This window comes from Schistocerca piceifrons, chromosome 3, assembly GCF_021461385.2.
Source record: "Schistocerca piceifrons isolate TAMUIC-IGC-003096 chromosome 3, iqSchPice1.1, whole genome shotgun sequence".
NCBI classification, from domain to species: domain Eukaryota; kingdom Metazoa; phylum Arthropoda; class Insecta; order Orthoptera; family Acrididae; genus Schistocerca; species Schistocerca piceifrons.
In genome coordinates, this window is record NC_060140.1 from 370,304,763 (window position 1) to 370,327,473 (window position 22,711).

The 22,711-nt window shown below is 37.4% G+C and overlaps 1 protein-coding gene across 1 annotated transcript in view; it reads right to left on the bottom strand.

Annotated features, from left to right (window-relative positions):
- Positions 1-22,711, bottom strand: part of LOC124789625 (cyclic GMP-AMP synthase-like receptor) — a 285,521-nt gene that overhangs the window by 201,037 nt on the left and 61,773 nt on the right. The window contains exons 2-3 of the mRNA XM_047257043.1: positions 11,954-12,084; positions 1,949-2,116 (exon numbers count right to left, since the gene is read on the bottom strand). Coding sequence (XP_047112999.1) covers positions 1,949-2,116; positions 11,954-12,064 — 279 coding nt within the window. The 5' untranslated portion in view covers positions 12,065-12,084. The remainder of the gene's footprint in view (positions 1-1,948; positions 2,117-11,953; positions 12,085-22,711) is intronic.

The following is a 22,711-nucleotide window of genomic DNA, read 5'->3' on the forward strand; positions in this document are numbered from 1 at the left end:
TAGATGTAGATGTAGATATCCTGCCCTCAGGACATGGACCTGGACCTTGAACACTGGAGTACCATATATGTCTGGTTGCAACACGAGCATTTTTGAATTTGCTTACCGCTCAGGATGAGGAGGTCACAATGTCCACCCTGACAATCCTACATTTGCTCCTCTACCTCCAACAGGGTTGACACTACCTAAGGATGCAAATTCAGTTACACCATATTAAATAACTAAGAGGTTTTTAGCACAGAGTCAGAACAGGAGTCTTTCGCTGCTGTCAATTAAGCTAGCTCTCATCTGCTGTGGTGAGATGTCACAGGAGAGGAGGTTTGTACCATCAGTAGATAATGAAGATGACAGGTGTTTTGGAAGATCATTAATAAAAAGCGAGAGTGGACAGGGCCTAAGATTAAGCCACGTGGGATATCTGAGTTGACTGATATTATATCTGAATGAGTTTTTCTTTCACTGTATGTTGCTATTATTCTTTTCTGATCTATAACAGGCCAGCAAATCTGATGCCTGTGACTTCAAATGGTTTCAATGGTAAGACCCATTCAGTTGGAAATGGAGCTTCTGTTTGTTGAGCAAAATGAGCTTTCACTATTTTGCAAGGTAGGCAGTGAGACACATAAGACCATTACCAAAAATGGGTTGAAATGAGCTATCTTAGAATTTTGTGGCACAGGCAAGTTGTTGCACAAAGCATGCAGTTCAACTGCAAAATGCTCTTGGACAACGTGAATCCAGTAAGCAATTCTTGTAAATCTGATGTTGTCCTGTTTTCTTTCATTATATGCTATTTAAGGAAAAGTACTCAGACTGAGACTCACAACAGTTTCTAGTACAGTAGTTACTATACTTGAAACTATCAAAATAGGGAATGTTGTCTTTTTATCATGAAGACGTAGTCTGTTAATTTCTTCTTTGCTGGCAAGGATAGGTCTTTCATCTGTAAAAATCATGGTCATTGTGTTTCGTTCTTTGTTAACCAAGGAGGCCCATGGAACCATATAGCAGCATGCTGAGGTTTACCTGCTGTATTTCCTCTGGAAATCTTCTTGACAAAATTTCTTGGAAAATTATTTTCGCAGATAGCAAAATAGGTGACAACAGCCCCAGAGGCATAACAACTCTTAAGTTTTCTATACAGGATGTACCACAATTAGTAGCGGCAGCTTGTGATGCGAAGCTGAAAGGGGTGTTCAAACACAAGATCACAATTAGTGATATAAACTGGCGTGATTGTAAGTGTTGGAGTGATTTCAGGCGGGGGGGGGGGGGGGGGGGGGGGGCAATGAAAAATACTCATGTTGGAAAATGTTTTCAAACCAGTGCTGCCTGCAGGGCACCCCTCCTGGATATACATCAAGTGGCACATTTTACCTGCCACATCATAGAGACCCCTTTTCACTTTTACACTTTCACCTGTGTAAGTTTTAATTATTAACTGTGATATACACTGAATACAAATCTTGCATTTGGCTTCCCCCGTCGATTTGACACCCCAAGCGGCCACCACTAATTCTAATAATTCTTATTATTGAACTCAAGACAGGAAAAGAAGGAGCTTGCTAATGGTAAGTTTCAAAAGAACTATCAAAAAAATGGGATTTGGATTATGTTCTTCACACATATGAACTTAATTGACCACAGTGTGCAGTGACAATGGTTCATCACAGCATTGAAAGGAATCCAAATCAGTATGTTCATGTACATGGTGACATGGTGCAGCCTTTTACTTTGAGTACCAGAACAATTGAAACCATTCTAGGCAACACAGTTACTAACCTAATTCATAATGAAGTGAACTTTTCCCACACAGCACTATTCCACTGATTATTAATGCAACATTTCCCATTGGTTTGCTCTCATTATTGATAAGATATACTCCCAGACTTTAGCATGATAATAGCTATGAATGGATATTATCTAGTTGTTCATGCATCCCACTTACCTCCACAAAGCCAATGTATGATGGAAGACACAATTCAAAATTAATATCAAATTCATCAGGCATATCAATTTTCATATTTTCATAAAAGCTTCCAACATACTGTTTCTGTCGAAAAAGTGCATTAAAAGCTGGGTCTTTCTTCATTTCATTTTCCAGCACATCAAAAATCTGCAAGGAAGAGACTTCATTAATTTTTCAATTTAGATTTTGGAAGCAATGGATTTTGCACCACAAACCCTTTAAGACAAGGTAAATAATTTTTTTCAGCTTTTCACAAATATGTCTTTTGCCAAGGTGATGAACAGGACATTTTTATTTTGCATAAATTTACCCTTCTCCTATAGTCCATAATCATTGGTGTTTTTCCAGTTTTGAGACAGGTATTTAAATTCAGTGACATTTTTTGGGAATGGACTTAGGGCCTCTGGCAATTCCTCTATTCCTTTACTCCTCTAACAACTTACAAGTATGTATTGTTCCATGACTTCAACCTAATTTTGTACTGATGATATTTCCTTCCCTTATATACTCCATCAGTGACGAGTCTTTGTCATATGTCTTCCTATGCATTCTCAACAACATGTGATTGGTAAAGACAAGCACCACTCATTTGTTGGCAGGGAGGACTGGCCCACTGATTTTTAAAGGAATCAAACTCACTTGAATAAAATGGCTTCAAACATCTGATTATTTTACAAATGACTTATTGTGTTAATCATTTGACATTCAGCATTTAAGCAAGAGAAAACTTAGAACAGGTTTGAAATGAATGTATAAAGTTTGTTGGAAATCACTAAGTGCGATAATTATCACACAATGGATGAGTATAGTCTGAGTACCTCGCACCCTGTTTCAACCAAAAGCTAGTTTTTCATGCACCTCAGTGCTTATGATAACATAGCTCCTGTACTACGTGCGATCAAATTATATAATTTTGCAGGTACATTCAGCAGCATGTGCAGATACCATCTGCAAAATGTATTGTGAATAGAGTTAGTAATAAAGAATTAATAAATTAAAACATCATCCTTGGTGCAGGAGCTTTATTGCACAACAGCAAAAGTATAGGAAGCAAAAAACTGTTTTCATGCCATCGTTTTGTGGGGGGTGTCAGCAAGACAGAGTTTTGTGAAAGTTTGAAATCATGTGTTAAGTTTGTTGCAAGACACTAAGCACTCTCATTGTCAGATACTGAATGAATATAGTTTAGGAATTTGCACACCATCAGTTATGCTGCCTTAAGACATATGCAGAGTTTCTAACTATAATATGTGTCTTACTGCATTAAAACTTTAACTTAAGATTGCACCTCTTAATGAGTAGATTGTGATAGCATTTTAAATTTTTAATTTGGTCAATAATTATGCAAAATACTGAAAATCAAATATTTGTTGCCCCTGGAATCTGTTAGATATGCAACCTGCAACATAAACCATGAATCTTGTACCTTCAACTGGGATAGCCATTTAGTAATATAGATATTGGCTGTAAGAGTTGACCATTAGCTGAAAATCACTGATGGGCCCTGCTCCCACAGCTACTAGCAGTGAAATAGCTCACAGTTCCTATCATTGCCATGAGATGTCATTTCAAATACAAATTAAATGTGGAATACATAACATTAGTTTGTCCACAGAACTTGTCGACTTCAGTGGCAGCCTGGCATCAGAGTCAAAATTCCTACAGTAGTTGCTGAGATTAGCCTGCACATACAGATGTAAAAAAAGTAGCAAAGAATTTTAATTTATATTATGTATATAAGGGGAATATATGCATGGATCCTGGTAATAATAATTTCATGTGCTCAATGGCCTAAAGCAAGTATATCAGTGGGACATCACTTCAGCAATCTATATGTTCCTAATCAGTTATTGAACTGGGGAAAGGGGGTTATGGGTTAAAGTGGGACCTGAACTGTGTTTCATTTCTGGCAAACCCCCAGATCATTGATAGATGAATAGATGTTGAAATGGATAGCGAGAAATGGGTGGCCCACCAAGGATTCAGTTCCACAACCTTTTAATATCCAGGCATGTGCTTTACCATTACACCACCAGGCAGGGCCAGCAGTGGTTTTGGTCAAGCTTCATGCCCTCTAGAGCCATGTTGGCTGCAGCACTATGTTTTAATTATGATGGGGAGGCCTGGTGGGAGAGAGGAGGGTAAATGTCGATAATTCATCATAGTTCAGCCAATGTCCATGAATTATTTATAAATTATATACATAAACCTTCCTTATGAATTAGTCTATCTGTTAGTCACAATCGGATCAAAATCCCTACAATATTTCCTGAGATTAGCCAAAAAATAGAGGGAACACACCATGGGGCTTTAATTTATGTATGTATAGGTAGGTTACCACTGCTGCTTTCCACTCACCTGGGAACACAATATTACTTACTTAGATACCAAATAGGAATCTTAAGTAAGACACAATGTTCCATCCTATGATTTTTAATATTTCTCCATATATTCTTTCTATCCCTGCTACCTTCCCTGGTCCTGTTGCTTTTATAGCTACTGCTATATTTATATTTCCCTGTTATTAAACATGAACCCTTTGATTACATCCTTTCCTTGTTCCTGCCCTTTACCCACTATACTACTGTATTCCTGGTTAGATAGTCTGCTTTTTCTTCATCCTTTGGCAGTATTTTGTTCACTGCTTGAATATTTGAAACTATCCTTTGTGGTCCTTCATGGCCTCTTAAATGTCCAAACATTCTTCATTTCTCTTGGCAAACCTACCATGCTACAATCAGCTACTCCAGATAATTTTTCTTTGCTTCTCTCTTAACTTGATCTAACTCCTTCTTTAGGGCTTCCAGAAAGTCATGCTATCTTTTCCCTTCTTGATCTTATACTGCTGCATTCTCACATTCCTTTTTATCATTCTCACTGCCCTAGTGAAATAAACTGTGTCTGATGATTGCTTTATGACTTTTCATGGAACATGCTTTTCTTTGCATTCCAGTAAAATGTACTTCAGATCTGATGGCACTGAGTTCATGTCTTTTCCTATATTTAGTCACTGATTGAATATCTCAAATAAATACTTTTCTATTTCTCCCACATTTGCTTTGTGATATACTGAAACAACTTTTTTGTGCTCTCCAGGCATACATCACCTACGACAGCCTAATCATCACTTATGATCTTCATTACATTACATACTTTTTTTTTTGCTATATTCCACCAAGTTTTATCACAAAAAACATTTGGTTAATTATCATCCCATGTATTTCCTGTAACAAACTGTTCATAGCCCCCTTCCTAACTCATCTTGTTTGCTAGAAGTTCATTATATACAAGTGAGTTCACCTTTCCTTCCCAGTGTAGTTCTGGCATCTTTGCATCTTTAGGTCTCACCCTATAATTTCACTTCTAACTTTCTTTTCAGCCAAGTACCCACAATCCAACAATTTCTCACCTACAATTTCACACCGTTTCTCACTTTACACATTCTGCTACACTTGACTTTCCCCTCTACAAGTGCTGATTCATACCTCAAAGATTTCATTGCCTTTATCACCAAACGTCTGTTGGCATGTACATGCTTCATGCACTAAAACAAATACCCCACCACCTCTGGTCCCTCTATCACTTCCGAATCCATGTCATCCTCTACAAAACTTCCTGTCCATAATATCCCATGCTAGCCAGAATTCAACATGTATCAGCATATTAGGTCCTTTTCCCTCAATTTAGGTGCTGAATTCTATTTCTTTCCTTAAAATTCTCCTCCTGAAGCCACCTCTATGCTCTTGCCCTACAATTTTTCTTAACAGGCTTATGAACTATCTAAGTAAATTCAACCTCCTCTGCAATGACCAGCATGGTTTCAGGCCTGGTGGAGGTACAGAATCTGCAATAGCATAATTTACAAAAACAGTTTTAGAAGCACTAGATCAGAACAGCTATGTAACTGGCCATTTCCTAGACTTGTCTATGGAATTTGATACAGATGACCACCAGAAGCTGTCACATAAGTTAGAGGCACTTGAAGTAAGGGGAGTGGTTCTCAAATGGTTTTGTTTATATCTAGAAAACAAAGTACAGTCAGTAGAGATCACACATGTCTCCAGTGGATCAAAGTACATTGAGAAACATATATCTGATCCACAATATATCACTATTGGGGTTCCTCAAGGAAGTGTACTGGGCCCAGTATTGTTTCTGGTGTATATGAATGATTTCCCATGGAGAGAAGATATTGTTTACTGATGACAGCAACATAGGTATCACCTGTAAGACACCAGCACAAATGCTGGAGAATTCTACTGAAGTGCTGAGGGATGTTCACAAATGGTCTCAGGAAAACAAAGTAACTCTCAACATAAAGAAAACAAATACAATATGCTTTAGAATGAACAGAAAACAGAGTCCCTTAAATTTAAAACTAGATAACATCTCAATAGATGATGTACCTACAACAAAATTCTTAGGGTTGCACATTGACAGCCAAATGAAGTGGAATGAACATGCTGTGAAACTCTCAAAAAAGATATTCACAACATGTTATGCACTCACAGTCCTTGTATCCGCGTGCAGTAATGAATGTTTGAGAACTGTATACTTTAGTTATGTTCAGTCAACAATCAGTTATGGTATTATTTTCTGGGGAAACTGTGCTCAGAATTTACAAACAGTATTTAAAATGCAAAAGAGAGCAGTAAGAATTATAATGAAAATCAGTAAGCAGGCCACTGCAGAGTAATTTTCAAAATGTTAGAAATTCTAACTGTTCCTTGTGAATTTATATTCCAAACCATAGTGTACATCAAGAAAAATATAGAAAATTATAACACAAATAGCAGTTTCATAAGACTCAAAATAGCTTCTTGTATGAAGGTGTAATATAAACTGCTGCAGAAAATAAAAGAAACAGATATCATGTACTGCTTTAGGAATAATATTAATTTTTTTATGCAGGAACACTGCTTTTACTCTATAAGTCAATTCCTGAGTACAAAATGACTGTAAATAACCTTTGTTTCACAATATTTAACTATATGTAACATTTTGATAAGGAGTAAAAATGATTGTAAATAACTTGTATGTCACAATGTTTAACTATATGTAACAACCAACTGTATAAATTATATGAATGTACACAAACTGACAACATCCATACATTTTAAAATGTCCATGGATGGCAAAATAAATAAATAAATATATTCTGAATCCTTTAATGTTACCATTACTCCCACATACACATTCAAATTTTCTCCCTTTTCAACAAACAATAGTTTCTCTTATTTTAATAATTATAATTTCACATGTCTTCATGAAACATTACTACAAGTTTTAGAGCCCAATCTATTCAAGTGTAGAACATCCCATGCCATAAAAATTTTTACAATTGTTTTTAGGTCTAAGAACACTACACAGTGTCACACTGATCTCAAACACAGTTGTTTACCCTGTTTATGTAGCCGCCACTCACTGTCATTCGGTGTACAATTTCACTTATCACTACCTCAGATCCTGCAAAAAACTTTTTACTGTTCCTGTAATGTTCCTTCTTTCATTAATTTGCTGCATACAGAATGTTGCCCCCACACATATGAAGACAACTTTATATTTTTTGTTGGACTGTATTAGGCTGCCTGTGCTGAGCTTTGTTTGGCACTTAGAGTATGTTTCTGGTGACTATTCACTTACGCATTCTGCCCACAAGTACTAATATCTACTTTACAGCTTGAGACTACAATGTTTATCTGATAACCCTACCACCTCTTCAAGGACACATTCTTAATACAAGGACACAGCAGCAACTATCTGGGCACCCTCACATTTAATTCAGTGTCTCTCAGTTAAACAGTGTTTGGCCATTGCACATTTATCTGGTTGCTGAACAATGCACTTGCTATGGGCCACACAAATAATTTGGTCTTTTTAAACTTTGCTACAAGAACATGGAATTTTGTACATGCCAGGTATGCTAAGTTCCAAATCATCTTTAATAGAGCCTGATCCAAGTCCTAATCTGGGCTGGAGTATGGAACAGTATCCTAATGTTAAATCTTTTTAAAATTGTCCCAGTTTTGGAGAGCACAAAGAAGGAAAGCAACTGGTTTACATTGCGCTTCCTGTGCTTCAGGTAGGGCCCAAACTATGAGATGCATCAAATCTGTTTATTAGGGAAATCATTCTGCTTCAGTGTAGACTTTAGGTGCTTATTTTTTCACACAAACTGTCAGTATCATTGATGACACATGTTCTTCAAGCTAGCATCTCAAGGAGCCCATTGCACAGATTCATAGCATGGCATTTCACTGCAAGCAGATAACAGCTGGTGTGTGCAAAAAACCCAAAGAAAGGGAATGTTCCATCAGTTTGAACTTCCATTGTGAACTTAATGCTGTGATGAAGAGAATTAAAGTGTTCCTGCAACTTATAAAGAGGCATCGTGTGGCCAAACCATGAAGGTGTCATCCATGTATCTAAAAAAAAAGGTTAGTTTCCAACCTGCTGTCCTCAGAACCCTATCCTCAAAATCTTCTGTAAAGAAGTTCGCAACTGTGGATGATAAAGAACTCTCGACAACCATTCCATTTATCTGTTCAAAAACCTGATCATTAAATTAAAAGGCCATGGAAGTCAGCACATGAACATTGAGCTTCATCATTTTTACATCCAATTTTTCACTGATTAAGGTCAAGAATTCTTCATGTGAAACACACATAAAAAGAAACATAACAATAAAGCTAACCAGATGATCTGATACACTCAAGAACAAGGATTTTAGCCACCATACGAATTCTAGTGAGTTATAAAAATGGTCAACATATTTTCTGATAAAAGGTCAAAGAACCACCACTAATAATTCACAAAGGTTTAGGTGGTTGCACCCAGAGTGTTGTGAATGTGTCATATTGGTACTCCTTGTTTTTGGATTTTAAGCATATAACATTGGTGGAACAGTGTAACAGTCACTCCCAGATGAATTCTTTTGATCACATTTTAAGGCAACGTGCTCTTTTTCAGAAGTGAGGTGCTCTTAGCTCTTATCCTAACAGTGGTATTGCTCAGTAATTTTCAATAACCAGGGTCATCAAGTAAACAAACCATTCTCCTAACATGCACTGATGAGCTAAAGCATTTTGACTCCTGCCCACTATGAAACTTAATGACACAGGGTGGTGTTGTAGGCACATGGCAAGATAAGGAAATGTATAAGTGTACCAGTGATGAATGAAAAATCTTTCTAGCAGTGGTATGGGTTGCAAATAGGGTAATTCACTGATATGAGCAAATCTGACAAAGGGCAGATTGTTATGGCTCAACACTTTGGAACAAACACCTTGCAAAGCTGGTCAGCTGCCTGCATGCAAGTGTTGTGGTTATATATGGAAAGCAGTTGAAGAGTGGTGAAACCACAAGGAGGCAAGGTTTTTGACATCTACACCTCTGCACAGAATGTGGAGATTGGATGCTTACTTGGTACGCAGTATAGATCTGATGACAGAGTACAATGCTGGTGCAGGCACTAGTGTTTTGAGTGCACCATTAAGTGCACATTGCTGGACATGGAGCTCCATAGCAGATGACTCCTAAGTGTTACCATGTTGGCCCAATCATCAAATCAATTACAATGTTAGAAGTCTCAGAATCATCAAGACTGGACCAAGGATCAATGAAAATGTAATTCCTGGTCAGATGACTCATGTTTCCTGCTGCAATAAGTCAATGGGTGTATTCTGATACCCCACCTTCCAGGCAAATGGCTGCTCAAAATATACACTGTGCCACAGACGGAGGCTGGTAGGGCAGCATTTTGCTGTGGGGACATCCCCCTGGGCATCCAGAGGACCTACTGTGGTAACTGAAAGCAGCATAACAACTGTGGGCTGCATGGGTACTGCTGCAGACCATCTGCATCCTTTCAAGTTTGATGACTTCCCAGATGCATAACATCTTCCAGCAGCATGACTGTCCACAGCACAAGGCAAAGCTACAAGCTACAGTGGTTTGAGAAGGATGACAGTAAACACCAATCTGTTGCCTTGGCCATCAAATTTGTCTGATCTGAATCCAATGTAAAAAGCCTGGGACACCACTGGGCACAAGCCCTGAGCCCCTAAATTAGTGACCTGTAACCTACTGAAATTGCGCGACTAGTGTATAAACATCTTGTGCCACATATCTCCAGAGACCTACCAAGGACCTGATGAATCCACATGACACAGAATCACTGCTTTATTGCTTTCCATGGTGGACCAACAGGCTATTTTGGAGGTGATTGTAATGCTTCATCTCATCAGTGTAACATACACATTAAAGGAGTGCTGGTATAGTAACAAAATCCTTATCTTCTCAAAGCAATTTGGTAACTACTCCTTCTCTCGGAAAAACATTACCCACTAGCAGTGGTGCTCATTTCAATGTGTGAGGCGTGTTTATGGAACATTATCACCACAGGGGGTTTCAAAAAGTACACAAAACCAAAGTGGCTGAGCTCTGTTTACCCACGAAGCATGGCTAAAATATGAGGACACACATACAGTTGCTGGCATGTCTTGATATTGAGACTTTGACATTAACAACACAATAGAGATTATATTAGCAGATAACAGGATTGACAGAGAGAATAGATTCCTCTTAAGTAGTGTGCAAACAGCACGTTAATACGTATTGGCTCTCAATGTGAATTTGTAAATTTCGTTCTTTCCCCTATTGAAAGAATAGAAAAGTTTTGGGAAAGAAAGGCACTTAGAAGTATGGAAGTCATCAAGTGAGACAATAAATACAAGAGGAAAGCTAACAATGAAACCAATGTCAATATAAATTTCTGATTTTAAAGATGTTCGCTTTGGTTCTCAGAAAATTATAACTCTAAAAAAACTGACCATTTATTCAGATTTCTTTTTATTGTTCTTAGCAATCAATTGCTTTATCACTTCACACATACACTATCAATATCAGTTTATATTTCATCAAACCATTAATTTCTTGTGGCATTCAGTACAAATATGCAATAGGGCTTTTCCTATAACATGTAATAACTATCATGTGTTTGCCCGCCAAGCTAACCACGCAGTCTAACGCTCTGCTTCCCAAGTGGAAAGGCATGCTGGTCCCCGGCACGAATCTGCCCCGCGGATTAGTGTCAATGTCCGGTATGCTGGCCAGCCTATGGATGCTTTTTAAGGAAGTTTTCCATCTGCCTTGGCAAATGCAGACTGGTACCCTCATTCTGCCTCAGTTACACTATGTCGGCAATTGCTGCACATACACTGTCTTCACGTAAGCGTACACAATAATTACTCTACCAAGCAAACATTTGGAGTTACACTTATCTGGTATGAGATGTTCCCGGGGTGGGGGTGGGGGTGGGGGTGGGGGGGGGGTCCACTGGGGGCCAAAGCAAACAATAACCCTGGGTTCAGTGTGGGTTGGCGGTGGGGTGAGTGGACTGCTGTAGCCTGTTGTGGGGTTGTGAACCACTGCGGGCTACGGTGGGGACGAAGCCTCTCCGTCATTTCTAGGTCCCCGGTTCAATACACAATATCATGTGTTCATGCACTTTTGATGCAATACATTGAAACATGCATAGGTTCATATAAAAAAATGTACACAGATTTTTTAACTTGTTAGAAGTTGTGTCACCTCCAATATGAATTTATTCTCACTGACCTATCATTACAGATAATGAATAACAAGACAGATTTATGTTACGGTTCAGTGTCCTATAGAAGAGTGGCTCAAGCTCAATCTCTTCTTTGCTAACAATGGATAAATACCAAGTTTCAGCATTTTTATTGGTCTCAAGCTGCTGTCAGCTTCCACTGAAAGGAATGTTAATTTACTGTCTGTTAAGATATGATGATGACCAACCCATTGTTACAAAGGAATGCTGCAGAGAAATATGAAAGATCTGTAAACTGATATATGTGAACTATTTGTTACTGTTAACTTATATTTTATATATAATACAATCAGAACAAGAGAGTAGAAATAGTACAAATGAATCAGTGATAGCAAAACACTTCGGAATAATACCTCTTTCAGATATTTATTGTATCTCTTCTTTTCTTCATCACTAAGTGTCACAGTCCCTTTCAAAATTTTTTGTATTGAATCTTCCAAATTCTTGTATTTATAAGGAGCCATTCTAGAGATGAACCAATGACCTAAACAGAAGGAAAGAAATTATTACAGAATAGAAATTACCAACTACTCATCACAGTTTTGCACACACAAAACCTATTGCCAATTACATCCCAGTTCAAACACACAGCAATGTCACAATTAAGACAGTAAAAAAAAAAAAAAAATAAAGGCAAAGGTCATAGCTTAATCAATCTCTCTGTTTCTTTGAAAATTTGCTGAGACATCACACAAAATAAGCTATTACTCAACCTCACCATTCCTTTGGAATTACTTGCTATGACACATCACACAAAGCAATCAGGCTATGTCTGAACTGTTCAATAAATGGTTTAACAACCCCACTCCACAAAATTAATGAAAAACATAGTGATACAACAGGAGCTATGACGTCCTATTTGCAGTAGTAAACGCTCATTCAAAGAAGCATGTAATCAGTCATCCTTCCCCAGTTCCAGTCTTAAAAGGAGTGGGGAGAAAACCTTATTATAAGGCTAATAAAATGTTATTTCTTCTATGCACCTTGCAGTCTGAGAATAAATAGAAAACACTTCGCATTGGTGATATGACATTAGTAAATGAATAACAATTTGGAAACACATGGAAGAACCAAATTCATTTCGACTGATAATACAGTGTGGCTCCATGCACAATAGGACTTGTAAATTTGAATAAGATAATGTTTGCGATGTTCAGCTTCCAAAAAACTGGTGGTCACAAACACATATTTCTTGGAAGCAAGACTGAATGAAGTCTCTCCTGTGAAAGGTTTGGTAATTGCAGAAGAAAATAAACTATAATGGTAAACAATTTATAGAATACTGGCATGCCAACAAATAACTACTGTATGCAGTGCAACATTGCACAGTCCATCTGAGCAGAAATGAAATGGTCATATGTCATTGATGGCTGGGAGTCCCCACCCGGGAGGGTTTGGCTGCCGAGTTGCAAGTTTTTTGAGTTGACACATCACTGGGCGACATGCATATCGACGATGATGAAATGGTGATGATGTTAACACAATGCCCAGTCTCCAAGCAGAGAAAATCTCTGACATCTTTGACATATCGAGGATTTGAACCCAGCCCCACTGTATGGCTATGTTATAAGCAGACATCTGCTAAAAACAGCAGTAGTCATACAAAAAGAAATTTTCAAACTTTATTAGGGACATTCTGAATAAGAACAAACAGGAACAGCAGAACTTCCTTCCATTAATTCATTCACACAACATTTTGCCACTTCACTCATGAAGGGCATCCCAGTTACACATTAATATGCAGAAGCAGCCACAGCAATGTACTTCAATTTAACTTAATCTCTGGCAGTCACTGTGATATAACAGTTATATTACATACGAGAACCATCATTTTGTTGTTGAAAAATATTTAGTAACCAAACATTTAGCGAACTCAGTACTATTTGTGTATCACATACAGATGCACCTTCCATAAAATAAAAATCATAAGTCAGTCATTTCTGACTGAATAAAACAGCAAAAAGTTGTATACATGTAACTCCCTGTTGACAGTCATCACTAAATTATGTCTTGGCAAAAATGTTTCCACAATGGACAAATGTGAAAACTGCCACATAGAGGTAAGAAATGGCCAACTTATATTTGTTCCACACATGATATTTTGAAGCAACCTACTGGGATGGAGATATGATTAGCTTTGGTAGTGCAGAAGTTGTCACTCTTTGAACTATATGGGTAAACTTTCTGTTGAATGTGCAAATGCAGAGTTTCAAGACTCACTCACCATAGTGGGGCAATTATGTATGGGTATGACTGATATTCCACTCCCCCACTTAGCATCAAACATGGCATGACCTACGTGTAATGTTTTCATTTGTTTCTGATAAAGAGAGGTGTCGAATAAACTACAGGTATGGTTGCAACACTCAGTAAGGAAATTAAAAACAACAGCACACACTACCAAAGGTAACAATCATAATACATTTGGACTTTTCAATCAAAACATAAGAATCTCGTCAGTTAAGAAACATGAGCTTCTCATAATACTACAGGACAATGGAAAACTTACAAATATGTCTACAAATTAGCTATGCTTATAAACATTATTTGTAAGTCACAGAAAAAGAAGAAATGACTACATGCATAATGTGAGAAATAACAACCAAATCAATGGATCTAAATGAGTACTACATTGAATGGATCTTTAGAGTGCTGTAATTCAGTAATAAACCTGGCGACATACAAAATTTGGAGACATAGTGACTGGCTAGCTCTTGTCATCACAGAGGGCAAAATGTACTGCTGAAAAACAAAAAACTATCCGAGCTTTTGCAACTGTTTTCTTCTTCCTCATGTGGTGAAGAGATATAGGTTGGGGAAGGTCACAAAGGAGAGGCAGGTCAAGTAGATCCAAGAATTACAGTTATCACCTCTTATGAGAATAACAGGACTGGGTCAAATTCTTGTCTGGTCGTACAAATTGAGGAATAAAGGAGATGTGGAAAAAGGGAGAATGGGGTGCAGAGAGGGATGAATATAAAAAGGAGCACAAAAATAATTGAAAATTAAATAAATTAATAAAAATTATAAAATAAATACTTAAAATAAAAGGAGCAATTGTATGTTAATGGAGGTTTAGCCCAAACTGGTGCTCATATGCAGGGATATGTTGGAGTGTAAGTTCCCATCTCCACAGCTCTGGGATGCTAGTACTTGGTAGGAAAATTTGAATAGTCTATGTTATCTACCAGGCACTCACATACCTTTAGACTTGCTGTAGAGTATGCTCAGCAATGGATACTAGGAGTCCAGAAAGCCAACACGTGGTCAGCCAGTTTAGTATTCGTCATTACTATATAGACCAACATGTTTAGAAAACATTTTAGTTAGTATATAACATGATTATATCACAAGTCCCTTTGTCTTTGTTGCTGTAGGATTTACCAGTGGTGGGCTGAAGTAAACGGTAGTGTGTTGGTGCATGGCACATGTTTTGCAGTGAGAACAACTGCATAGGTAGGAACCTTGGAATGAGAATGTTTGTCTGAAAAAGTCATATAGTTTAATAAGGCTGTTATGGGGGTTAGGAGAGGAATGGAAGGTGAAAGTGGTTGGTGTGGAGAGGATATCAGACAGGGATTATCTCAATTTGATAAAGCCTTGGTAGGGTTTTCAAAAAGTAAATAACACATGTTGTCCCACACTAAGATCATTGCCTAACAAGGGTACCAGAAGACAATATATGTTCATGTTTCCTGAAGACACAGTCCTGCTGCTGTACTGATGACAGGTGTATTCACAGTGTGTGAGTGGACTGGCATGTCAACTGGAAACACACTCCAAAGTTGAAGTATGCAGTGCAGTATGATCTTGTGGGCAAAACGTCTAAATCTGATGGTACATGGATCAAATTCAATGTCCATCCAGCCAACATAAAACGGTGCCAAAAATTTGGCCAAGGAATCACAACACTGATGATCCCGAGCTGTCATACAGCATAGATCTTGAACTACATGGTTTCTATCTTTTCAGCAAGCTAAAGAACATCTTCGAAAAAAAAGGTTTTTTCAATGATGAGGATGTTCACACATCAGTTCTCAAATACTCATGGAGCAAGGAGCAGATTCCTATCATCAAGAACTTGAACAACTGGTAAAACATTCTGGCCATCCCTTACAGACAGTGCCCATGTTGAAAAATAGTGACATGTGTGTGTCACTTTGACAAGTAGTGCTATAGTTAATAAAAGTTATCTGACCTGCATTAATAATATGTAACTTACTTTTTGAAATGCCATTTTATATCAGGCCATTTGAGAAGTAAGTAGAACTTTGTGAAAAAGGAGGGAGGGGCGGGAGGAGGGGGTATTCTGCCTAGTTTCTGGAAAGCAGTGTCGCTATTTGTAAGAAGACGAGAGAAAGATACTACCCAAGGGATTTATTTGTGGACAAGATATGGGAGGTTGTCGTGAGAGACAAAAGCCTCCTATGAGAAAAACAGCACTGCTTCAAATCCTTGGCTGAACATACAAATTTAGCTTTTCAGTGATTTCCCTAAATCACCTAAGGTAAATTCCAGGATAGTTCCTCTGAGGTTGTTCATGTTGATACGAGCGATTTGGTCATGAAGCAGCTACATTTATTGAGGATACAGAATCAGAATTAATTTAATTCACAAATTTTTTCAAACATTAGAGGTGCGAAATTTTCTATAAATGATTAGAGGTGCAAAATTTTCTATTAATGAGTAAGTGTATGTACAACTACTTTCATTATAATTTTAATAATAATTAAATTAGACAAGACTCTTATTAATATGTAGATGATATATTCCCTATATATTCAAATATTTGTTTTGTATTTCATTATTCATTTATGGTACTCCTTCAGCAGCATGCAGTGGATGGAATCTGACAGCAGAAATTCCTGCTTCACAGCAGGTCCTGCATGGAGCCACCAGTACCACATGGAGGACCAAGGAGAACCTCATAGTACGTCATCACAATGTGCTTAGATTAAGATGAAGCAGAATGATACTAACAAAAAGATATGTTTAATCTAAATGTTTTGGTTTAGCACAAGCTTAGCTGTTGATCAAACCAGATATCTGTACTCATTTATACAATAAAAGTCCCAGCCCAGAAGGGTGCTCACATGCAAGGATAGCTCTGGGATGCTAATACTTGGTAGCAGACACTCAGATCCCTTGAGACTGGATGTAGAGTATGCTCAGCAATGGATACTGGGTGTCCACAAAGCAAACATGCATTTAGCCAGTTAAGCATTGGACATTAGTATATAGAACAACATGCTTGGAAAACATTTAGTTGGTAACCAACAGGTTCGATATCTCATGTTTGTTGCTGTAGGATTTGAGAATGACAGAAGTTACTTGAAGCAAATAAATTCAGAAGATAAGAAAACACTAATTCATTATGATTAAAGGACAATTTTATTATTGAAAATGTTGAAAATCAAAACAGAGTAAGTTCAATTTTGATGCGTATTGACATGGTCACTTTTGACACTCCAGAGGAGAATAGATTTACTGAAAAGCAAATGTCCATCATTTTCGTTTTGAATATTCAGTACATGAATCACATTTCACATGGTGACTGTGGTGAGAAAGATTGAATCTATGAATATTTAAGGCTGAGCAATTGTGTAACATAAAAAGAAATGCAGAATTCTTACGATTTTTAATTTTATTATAAAACTGAAGATTGGATTAAATGTTTCCTTCTCAAAGTGAACTGTGTATGTGTATGAGTTATGTGTATTTAACATTTACAATGACCACAAATCAGCATTGAATGGAAATCATATTGTAGTGTCGAGAATTTCTGTGTAAATTCTAGAATCAGCCATCTACCATGTCGAACACACGATATTTTAGAAGTGAGTGTGGGATGATAGAATCCTACCTACTGTACATCACATGTTTGTGTGTGCAGGTTTGAAATTCAGTCATGAGAATAATGTAGACTTGGCGGTCGAACGGCAACGACAAGTACTTGTCGGGCGATCCATGGAAGTTTTAGTGCAAGAGTACAGAAGAACCATGGAGCTTCTATGCTATTCTGTGCTAATTGTGTCAGTAGCGAACATTGTTATAATAACAAAAACAGTTGAGAAGGTACTCTTGAGAAAAACTCTTGTCTTAGCATTGTTGAAGGGAAGATGTGTATTAAGATTCACCTTGAGAATGGACATGGTGTTAAGCCAACTTTCTCTTATATGTATATTAGTTTGTTTCTGATATTTGGAGACACGAGAGACTTACTAAACAGTATATATTTATATTGAAAGTGTGACTTTGTTATTGCACATGGAGTCCAAATATACTGATGGTGTTGCCAAAAGAGCACAGTTTTAGAAGAGAAGGCTTTTTAAATCGTTGTCTAAAATGTTAGAATGTGGTGACCAGTGAGAAAGGACTGAAAATACAGGAATTCTAAGACCAAAAAACGAGGAAAGAAGCTATTGTATGTTGCCATAGCAACTAAACCAAATACGACAAAGAATCTACTACGAGACAACGGAACATGCTCAAGTATATAAAGGAACAAAATTTTGAATTGAAAAATAGAGAAGAAGATTCCATTGTGTTTCTCTAAGAAGAAAAACGCCTACAACACTTTGATTAAGAAGATCTGGTGCGAGGAGTGTAGAGCTCTCATATACATTGTGGGGACGCAGACGTGGAAACCAACATCTGATGCCGCTGGCACCAGTTGCTGTTCACCAGTGCTGACCTGCCTCCGCATCCTCTTGCCGATGTAGCGAAAATTCTCCACTGGGTGAGCATAAAACAAAACTTTATTGTTTCAGTAAAAAGTGGTACAAACTGTTCAGTGTATTTTATTATTGTAGTTGCCATACTTAAAGTTAGTTAAATGCTTACAGGATGAAGCTTGCAAGAATATGGATAACGTACAACAAGCCGAGGAAAGTCAAGAGTTAGTAAGGAAGTGCCAGAATGGGCCGACATAGAAAATTTAATCAAAGCCCAAAGTGCAGCTTCAAGTGCTCAAAATGCATCTCTAGGTGAAAAAATAGACCCAGTACATTCTCAACTAAATAACCAAAGTGAAACCTTAAGAAGTCAAGCAGCAAATATAGATTTGTTAAATACCAAAGTCGACTCACAAAGCAAAGAATTTCATAATCTATGCGAAGGCATGGACACTTTAAAGACTGAATTCAACACCTTAAATAGTAAGGTAGAGAATTTAAAATTAGATTTAAAGAATGAATTGGCTAGTTCTTTGACCATTCATGTAAATCAAATGTTCGCCGACTTTAGTCAGAAGCAGAATGATAATTTTCACGTTAGAATTAGATACTGAAGACAAATGTAATAGTGTAGAATCAGAGCTTAAAGAAAAGTTACGATCCTTTGAAAATTTGTGCAATTTTAAATTTAATGCTGTAAAGCAAGGGTTGAGTACTTTGAAGGAGTGTGTCGATAAGCAGGATAATTTAATGCCAATAATTCATTCGCAAATTACAGGTGTTAATACATGAGTACATAATGTGGAAAGGAACTTCAAACAGAAATTAGCAAACTCTGATATCATAAGTGTAAGTAGTTCGGAGGAACAGGTTGAAGAAATTATAGATTGAAAAGTTACCAAGAGAGTAACATCCGGAAAAGTATCTCCTGTTTTATCTTCTGAACTTAATGATACCAGGAAAGGTATAGATGACCTGTGGAAAGAATTCAAGCTTATCCATGATAAAGTAGACAAAAGGGTAACTTCACCTAATGTGGTATTAACTACTGAAGTGATGACTGATCTGCAATTGGGGGCTAATTCAGGATTATCCAGGCAATTCCCTAAATTTAAGCCAGATGGGAATGTACATCCGACCCACTTTTTGAAAGATTCAACCAAGCTTTGCCAAAGAATTGGGAAGATTCTAAAAGGATCGAGTTTGCTGTGGGGTACCTTATAGGGAAGGCCTCAGAATGGGGAACCGTGAATATTGAGAATTTTTCTTCTTGGGGAGACTTCCAAAGGAAATTTAAAGAAAGATATTGATCTGCCAGTGCACAAGAAAAGTTAATATCAGATCCATGGGATCCGGGCGGCGTCCTATATTCTCCCAGGGACATTAACATTCTGAGTTAACAAGTGGAGTGACGAACGTCGGATCCCGAGTTGTTTTCAGTGTTTCTTCCAAAATAGTTTCCCTGCAGTGAATTCCTTTAAAATCTGAAACTAGTCTGTCATCTATTCCTAACATCTTAAACTATCCTATAATAATAGTGCTTAAAAGACTGAATATGACTACAAGATAAAGAAAACTTAGAAGAATCACAGAATAAGAAAGAGAGTGATATCGACATAAAATAAAATGAATAGAATATTATATTTATGGATAATATAATTTGATGTGAATAATTAAACAACTGTGATACCAAAGTGTATAAATTTTCTATTTTGTATAGAGTATTTTATACCTTTTATGAGATGTGATGTAAATGGGAGGGTTTGTATAGGTTTTGAAAGGGGTGTGCATTGTAAATAAAAGCATGGTTTATAAGAGTAAATAAATCATGGCTAACACAAAATACACATCACACCTTTCAGAGAACCCTCGTAAACAAGTGTGCCTGATTCTTCACCATTTGCCGTTTCCATAGGGTTGCTAAGATTTCCTTCGGGGACCTCAAGGGTGAGGGTGGTAATGTTCATTCCATAGGAGACAATTTAACACCAAACCTCCTATGGCATCTCACTCAAGTACCTGAGGGGTAGGGATCCTGGGGAAAGGGGGTGGGAAGGGTTTCCTGTCTTTGGGGCAATCTTCTTTCTCTTCTTAGAACTTAGCAGCCATATCTATTTTTTTTTTCTTTCTTACTTCTCATTTTAGGATCTATCTATTTTCCCCCCTCTTTCCATTTTTACAAACTTCTATCACTGAAGTCCTTCCTTTTTCGTGGTTTCTAGTAACCTGCATCTTATCTTTAGCCAAGAAGGCCGAAGAAACAGACTACACGAACACACATCCGCATACGCACAAAAATACATTTCGACACAAACATTGAAATTATAGACTAAAAAGCCTGTCACAATGTGAGAATCGTCAGGTGTTGTAGGAGAACCTCAAGTGACTGCTCATATCTTAATATCAAAGTAAAGTAAGAACAGAATAAAGAAACACTCAGCTAAAAATTGTTCTAGAGAGAAAAAGAGATTGTTGTTGAAGTGAGAGAAGAATGTAGATGTGGCTGTCGAACAGCAACAAGTACTTGTCAGGCGGTCCATGGAAGTTTAAGTGAAAGTGTACAAAAGAACCATGGAGCTTCTATGCTATTCTGTGCTAACTGTATCAGTGACCATTGTTATAATAATGAGAACAATTGAGAAGGTACTCTTGAGAAAAAATCTCTTGTCTTAGCCTTGTTGAAGGGAAGACATGTATTAAGATTCATGCCGAGAATGGGCATGACGTTAAGGCAACTTTCTCTTATATGTATATTAGTTTGTTTCTGACGTTTGGAGACATGAGAGACTTACAGAAAAGTATATGTTTACGTGAAGAGTAAGATTTGTAATATGTCTGAAGTTTAATATACATCACTAACTGAAGGAAATGAAAATTTTTATGTCTACTTATTTTTATAAGTAAAAAATGTCTTAAGAAATTCCTGTACCTAGCAACACACTGGTAATTCAAAGAAGAAGAGAAAAGAGAGTTTGCAGCAGCAGGCTAGTCAGCAAAGGAGTTCAGCTGAACATCTCAAGTAAGTCATCTCGTAAAAGAAGTGGAATTTAGTATATTTACTTCATACTTAAATTGTTGTCCAAAGCCATTAGAATATTCACAGTTTATCAACACATCAAAAAGTTGTTAGAGAGTTAACCATAGATTATTACTAGCAATGTGTGTTGAATTCTGAAGTTAAAACAACTGTACTGTACAGTTTTGACTACCCAATACACAGCATTCCATTACTTGAAACAACTTTTATTGATATACAATCAATATTATTCCAGTTTGTCAAAAACAAATGAACATTAACTAACAGAACTACAAGTTTAACTTAGGGTTGTACAAATATATTATGTAAAATCGTATAAAATTGCATTTGCCAATAACGTTTCATGTTATTTTTAAAAATGCTGCTAATTTAACATGCATAAAAGAATTCTAACAATAATTTATAATATTCATACAAGATACATTTCACTACACAATTGCTCTTTACTGCAAAAACATTATACGATTAAATATTGTTTATGTCCTTTCCAATGGCTTGCCACAGTTGTAACACTGGTTCCCATCAGGTCACCAAAGTTAATCACTGTCAGGTTTTTATAGCACTTGAATGGCTGACTGTTCTGGTCTGCTGAGCACTGCTGGCAAGTGAGGTGCATCCAGCTCTTGTGAAGCCAATTGATGAGCCACTTGGTTGAGAAGCAGCAGCTCTGGTCACAAAAACTGACAACGAGTGGGAGAGCCATGTGCTGACCACACACCTCTCCATATCTGCACCCAGCAGTGCCTATCTGCTGAGGATGATACAGCAGTTGGTTGATACTGTTGGATCTTTGCTATGCCTGTGCAAATGGAGTATAAGATGGAGTGTAATGTTTATGTTCTTACTGCTTTGTATGAATTCATACCCAACAGTGTGGCAACTGTTGTTGTAGGAATGCTGAACAGCAGCAGAAATGATAACTGAATAAGTTAACACAGTAAACAGAAGATTTACTTAACTTGTATTTCTTCAAACGAATGAAGACATCACAAATAATGCTGTAAGAAACAGAGTCCTGCTATTGCAACAACATGGAGCTAGAGCAGTGGTGAGGCAGCTTCTGCATAACATCCTGAAGCAAAGTGGTTCCAAACACGAGCAGGCTGAGCGGCTGCGACCGACTGTCCTATATTGCAGCAACAGATGGCGTTGGAAGTACGGAGGAGTTGGAGCTGTGTCTCAGTGGGCGTGCATCGTTGGATCCACCATAGCTCGTGCAACAACTATCGGCATCTTATGTAAACTTAAATTCCGTTGGTATGACGCCCATTGGATGGTATCGACATGTGATACCACACTTATATTGACAACGTATTTTCATCATCTAATAATTTCGTAGTTATATCAGCTGTCTGATCTGAAATTACTCTTAAGCATGACTTGTTATAAATATTATGGTG